Below are 6,093 nucleotides of genomic sequence, written 5' to 3'. Positions count from 1 at the left end.
CGTGGGAAATTGTCCCATAGTGCCCAGGGATGTGCAGGTTAGGGTGGATTGGCCGTGGGAAATTGTCCCATAGTGTCCAGGGATGTGCAGGTTAGAGTGGGATAGCCACGGGAAACGTAGGGTTACAGGGTAGGTGGATGTGGGTAGGACGCTCTCTCAGTGCGGACTCAATGGGCCAAATGGCCTGGTTCCACACTGTAGGAATTTCACGCATCTGGTTCAATCAGGGAGCCCTGGCTGACACACGCAAACAGGAGGGTCAGGGGTTCTGCTCTCACTCAGAGCTGGCTCTGAGGGAGCTGGACCAGTGTCAAGGACTCTCCACATGTAAATAAGGGGTGACTCGGTGACAGAATCCCAGACTCTGTGGAGTTATTTCAGTGGGTACCCGGGTTTGAATTCCGCTGCGGTAGACGGTTGAATGCGATCATTTTTTTAAAAATCCGGAATAAGAGTCTAATGGGGACCACGAATCCATTGTCAGGAAAAACCCATCTGGTTCACTAATGCCTTTTAGGGAAGGAAACTGCCATCCTTACCAGGTATGACCTACACGTGACTCCAGACCCACAGCAACGTGGTGATACTGAACTGCTCTCTGGACAATAAATGCTGCCTAGCCAGCGATGCTCTCACCCCACGAATGAACTAAAACCAAACTGCGTGGGAGTGAATGAGAAGGTGCAGGGTGGGCACAGGAGAGGGAGGGTGGGCACGGGTGAGGGGAGGGAGGTATGGGAGGGCGGGGGGGGGGGGGGGGGGCACAGGAGCGGGAGGCAGACGGTGCGAGGCGACATGCCTGATGAGAGTAACTTGCGGCAGCAATCCGAAAACCCGTAAAGTACAGCCAGGTGCAGAGGAAACATGCCGTGGATTCCACGCCTGAAAGGACAAGTAAAGACATTTTAAGGGGAGAGAGAGAGAATGATGGATGATCGACATTTACAGCTCAGAGCACACACGCAGCACCGTCTCCATCGCCAATGAGGCAGAGACCAGACTGACAGCCCAGCCTGCAGTCTAATTCACACACAGAGAGAGCGAGAGGGGTGTGACAGCACGTGGACGTTGCTCGCTGGGGGCTGGAGAGTTTCGGTGAAGGAGAGAGACTGGACAGACTGGGGTTGTTTTCCTTGGAGCAGAAGAGAATTGGGGGAGGGGGGAACACAATGAAGATGTATAAAACAACGAGGGGCATCAATAGGGTAGACAGGAAGGAACTTTACCCCCTGGATGGAGGGATCAGTGGCCAGGGAGGGGGCATGAGGTTTGGAGGGGGGCTATGAGGATCTGTTTTTCACCCAGAGGGTGGTGGGAAATCTGGAACTCACTGCCCCTTCAGGTGGGAGAGGCAGGAACCCCCTCAGAACATGGACCAGGTATATAGACAGGCACTCGCGATGCCAAGGTCACCGGGCCTAGTGCTGGGAAACGGGGATTAGGATAGTCAGGTGAGTGTTTGTGACCAGCACAGGCTTGATGGGCTGAAGGGCCTTCACCGGCGCTCTGTACCTCGACAAGTCACTGATAACGCCGAGCTGAAGGAACCAAACACTGGCACAGCTGGGGAGGAGCGGAGAGGTGGACACGGAGCGGGCAGAGAGAACGAACCTGAGGGGGTGGAGAGTCGGGTGGACACTGTTACTCACCGTGCGGTGTCAGCACCGTTGGTCATTAAGGTACTGATCAGTAACTCGTGACCGTACCTAGCAGCTACATGTAGAGGAGTATTGCCATATATATCTGCACAGTCTATCTCTCCACCTGAGGACAAGATCAGCAACACATCAGTCATCGAGTCCCACATTCTCTCCAAGAACTACACCCAACACCTTCTCAAAAACAGTTCATCGTTCAGCACCCCCCGCCGACCGCTTCCTGTGGCGGAGAATTCCACAGGCTCCCCACCTCCCCCCACCCCAACCCAAACTCTCTGGGTGAAGGCATTTCTCCTCGTTTCAGTCCGATTGGAGCAGATGCGTCAAATTCCTCCAGTGCGGAAGCAGGCCATTAGAACATAGAACATTACAGCGCAGTACATGCCCTTCGGCCCTCGATGTTGCGCCGACCTGTGAAACCAATCTGAAGCCCATCTAACCTAAACTATTCCATTACCATCCATATGTTTATCCAATGACCATTTAAATGCCCTTAAAGTGGGCGAGTCTACTATTTTTGCAGGCAGGGCATTCCACGCCCTTACTACTCTCTGAGTAAAGAACCTACCTCTGACATCTGTCCTATATCTATCACCCCTCAATTTAAAGCTATGTCCCCTCGTGCTAGCCATCACCATCTGAGGAAAAAGGCTCCCACTGTCCACCCTATCTAATCCTCTGATCATCATTCGGCCCATCAAGTCCACACACACACACACGCGTGCGCATACACAAACACACACACACACACGACCCTTTATGGCAGGTCTGCTGAGAGTTAGGAATTTATTTTTCGAATGCTCTAATCCCTGGGGTCACCGTTTCCTGTCCCTTGGTTTAGGGGAGCCCCTCACGTACCGTTCTGGATGAGGATCTGAGATCGTGTAAACCTGCCGTGGATCGCAGCCATGTGCAACGGACTCTTCCCATCTTTACTCTGCACAGGGAGAGAGCAGTCAGAGAGTCACAGAGAAAGAGAGAGAGAGAGAGAGAGAGAGAGAGAGCTACAGCACAGGGAAAAGGCCCTTCAGCCCATTACGCTTCTGCTGGTCACAAACAACCACTTGAATTCTAACAGAGATAGTTAAGAACTGCCAATGCTGGAGTCAGAGGTAACACAGTGTGGAGCTGGATGAACACAGCAGGCCAGGCAGCATCGGAGGAGCAGGAAAGTTGACGTTTCAGGTCGGGACCCTTCTAACCCCCATTTCCCAGCACTTGGCTCCACAGCCTTGGCATCGCGACAGCCCGCCTACACACTTCTTCAACGTTCTGAAGGGTTCCCCCTCACAGGCAGCGAGTACCGGATTCCCCGCCACCCTCTGGGTCAATAACAAATCCTCACATCTCCCCCACTCTGAACCTCCTGCCCCTCACCTTCAATCTATGTCCCTTCCCTGGTCACAGATCCCTCCATCCAGGGGGCAAAAGTTTCTTCCTGTCCATGCACCTCATCATTTTATGCATCTCAACCGTGTCTCTCCTCTTGGTCTCCTCTGCTCCAAGGGAAACAACCCCAGTCTGTCCAATCCCACCCTGTCACCAAAATTCTCCAGCCTCAGGGGCAACATCCTGGTAAATCTCCCTTTGCACCCCACTCCCCCAACAACCTCCTCTCCCAATGCTGCCAGACCCCCAACACACACACCCCCCACCAAGAATGTGGATTCCAGAACTGCACACAACACTCTCGCTGTGTGGTTTGACAGTTCCAGCATCACCCTCCTGCTCTGAGACTCTATGCCTCAGCTAATAAAGGCAAGGGTACCAAATGCCTCCTACCACTTCACCCTTCTGTCCCACTACCTGAAGGGATCAGTGTACATGCATAACCAAGGTCCCTCTGATCCTCAGTACTTCCCAGGGTCCTACTGCCCATCATGTATTGCCTTGCCTTGTTTGCCATGCCCACACTCATCAGCTCACACTATCCAGATTGAACTGAGCGGCACGGTGGCTTAACGCTGCCTCACAGCGCCAGGAACCCAGGTTCGATTCCACCCTCGGGTGACTGTCTGTGTGAAGTTTGCACATTCTACCCGTGTCTGTGCAGGTTTCCTCGGGGCGCTCCGGTTTCCTCCCACAGCCCAAAGGGTGGATTGGCCGTGCTAAGTTGTCCCGTAGTGCCCAGGGATGTGCAGGTTAGGGTGGATTGGCCATGCTAAATTGTCCCATAGTGCCCAGGGATGTGCACGTTAGGGTGGATTGGCCGAGCTAAATTGTCCTGTAGTGCCCAGGAATGTGCAGGTTAGGGTGGGATTGGCCGTGCTAAATTGTCCCATACTGTTCAGGGATGTGCAGGGTAGGGTGGATTGGCCGTGGGAAAGGCAGGGTTACAGGTATAGGGTGGGGGGAGGCAGACCTGGATGGGATGTTCTTCCGAGGGTTGGTGTGGACTTGATGGGCCGAATGGCTTGCCTCCACACCACACCACATTTACATTAAAAAGGAAAGCCACATTGCTGCAGGTCTGGAGTCACATGTAGGTCAGACCGGATAAGGACATTAGTGAACCAGATAGGGTTTGCTGGCAATCGACATTGGATTCACAGCCATCATTAGACTCTTAATTCCAGAGTTTTATCGAACCCAAACTCCTTCATCTGCCACTGGCAGGATTCGAACCCAGGTTCCCAGTTTATCCCTGGGTTCTCCGGATTGGCGGATAATACTACAAGGCTATCACCTCCTCGAGCTCCACTCAAGTTTCTACGCCTCTCCCCAGTGTGGGGTACCGGGCTCCCCGCTCAACCCGTCCAAAAACACTGCATCAATCCCACTCCCCTCAATTTCCCCCTGTGGGAGCGAGCGTTCTGCATTCCCTGCCCCGGGTGGGGAACATTTCCCACGCAACCCTCCAGACGCCATTCAGCAGTGACGAGCTGCTCCCGAAGCGAGCGACCGGGAGTTTCACGGCCGGACGGGGCGTTGTCCCAGAGGATGAGAGGGAACAGCAGGGGTCTCACCTGAATGTTCACATCCGCTCCGTTGTTGACCAGGAGCTCGAGACATAAAGCGCCATTGGTCGAGACAGCAGCAAAGTGCAGTGGTGTGAAGCCTTGCTCGTTCGGCTGGTTCACGTTAGCCCCAGAGTTCACCAGCTCATTGGCGACTGTGTCTTGTCCAGTGTAACAGGCGATGTGGAGGGCAGTGTTCCCGTAGGCGTTAGGCTCATCAATCTGCAGGCAGGGAGGGAACGCAAGGCCGTTCAGCTTTCCCATCCTCCCCGTACTAGCACCTTCGTCACTTTACACAAGCGACGGGTGTACACCAGGGCACCGGGGGCTGGGTTACCCCCCCAACCCCCACTCCCCAGGATCACAGATATACAGCATTGAAGAGACGTCAGCATCTCACCAGAGGCAAGGCAGTTACTATCGCACAATCGGCAGAGGGAGGAGGTCAGAGGGAGGGTGCAGAGAGAGGTGGGAGGAGGTCAGAGGGAGGGTGCCGGGAGCGGGTAAGAGGGAGGGCGCTGGGGGAGCCAGGAGCGGGTCAGAGGGAGGCCGCCGGGGGAACCAGGAGCGGGTCAGAGGGAGGGTGCTGGGAGCGGGTCAAGGGGAGGGCGCTGAGGGAGGGGGCTGAGTGAGCAGGCACGAGGGAGGGTGCCGAGGGAACCTGGAGGGGGCCGGCCGGGAGAGGTCCAGAGACCTCACTGATCCCAAGCGAGCTCTCCTGAAAAATACTCGGACGTTGGGAATATTGCACCCACGTGCGGGAGCCAACATGCATCCCTGTATAAATATCACCAAAACAGAGGTGTGACTGCTGGCGCGGGGTGGGGGGTGGGGGTTGGGGGAGCGGGGCGGGAGCTTGCTGTGAGCGAATTGGCTGCTGGATTCGGCACACAGCAACGACTGAGCAGTTTCGGAGAAAACGTCACAGAGTTTTGCAGAACGCGAGGGGAGAACAAGGTGGAGCACATACAGGTTCCTCAGTCTGGGGACGCCCAGACGAGACGAAGAATCCAGCGCGGGAACATTCCCCCCGCCCCAACCCCGGAGTGCCTGCAGTACTGACCTCCACCCCGAGGTTCAGGAGGTATTTGACAACATCAATTTGTCCGTTCGAGGCAGCAGCGTGCAGTGGTGTGTAACCTTTCCTGTCCTTCGCCGTCACATCGGATCCTCGTGACGACAGTAGCTTCACCACATCCAAGTGGCCTGTGGGGCAGGGGTGGGGGGGTGGGTGGGATCGTGGGGGAAGGTGGCAGACAGCACACGGCTCAGTGATGGAGGGACAGAGGATGGAGTGGGATTAAATCATCCCACCCTCACCCTTCCTGTAAGAACACGCCCCCCACCCCAACCAATTCCCCATAAAAATGCGCCCCCCTGCCCCAACCAATCCCCCGTAAAAACGCACCCCGCCCCAACCAATCCCCCGTAAAAACGCGCCCCCCCGCCCCAACCAATCCCCCGTAAAAACACACCCC

At 55.5% G+C, this 6,093-nt stretch overlaps 1 protein-coding gene across 1 annotated transcript in view; it reads right to left on the bottom strand.

The window, feature by feature from the left end:
* LOC109923727 (serine/threonine-protein phosphatase 6 regulatory ankyrin repeat subunit C) overlaps positions 1-6,093 on the bottom strand; it is a 13,802-nt gene that overhangs the window by 2,955 nt on the left and 4,754 nt on the right. The window contains exons 7-11 of the mRNA XM_048592273.1: positions 5,679-5,821; positions 4,625-4,837; positions 2,517-2,595; positions 1,650-1,764; positions 785-882 (exon numbers count right to left, since the gene is read on the bottom strand). Coding sequence (XP_048448230.1) covers positions 785-882; positions 1,650-1,764; positions 2,517-2,595; positions 4,625-4,837; positions 5,679-5,821 — 648 coding nt within the window. The remainder of the gene's footprint in view (positions 1-784; positions 883-1,649; positions 1,765-2,516; positions 2,596-4,624; positions 4,838-5,678; positions 5,822-6,093) is intronic.

Source organism: Rhincodon typus, unplaced genomic scaffold (assembly GCF_021869965.1).
Source record: "Rhincodon typus isolate 14 unplaced genomic scaffold, sRhiTyp1.1 hic_rhity00000936, whole genome shotgun sequence".
Lineage (NCBI taxonomy): Eukaryota > Metazoa > Chordata > Chondrichthyes > Orectolobiformes > Rhincodontidae > Rhincodon > Rhincodon typus.
This window is presented reverse-complemented; position numbering and strand designations above follow the sequence as displayed.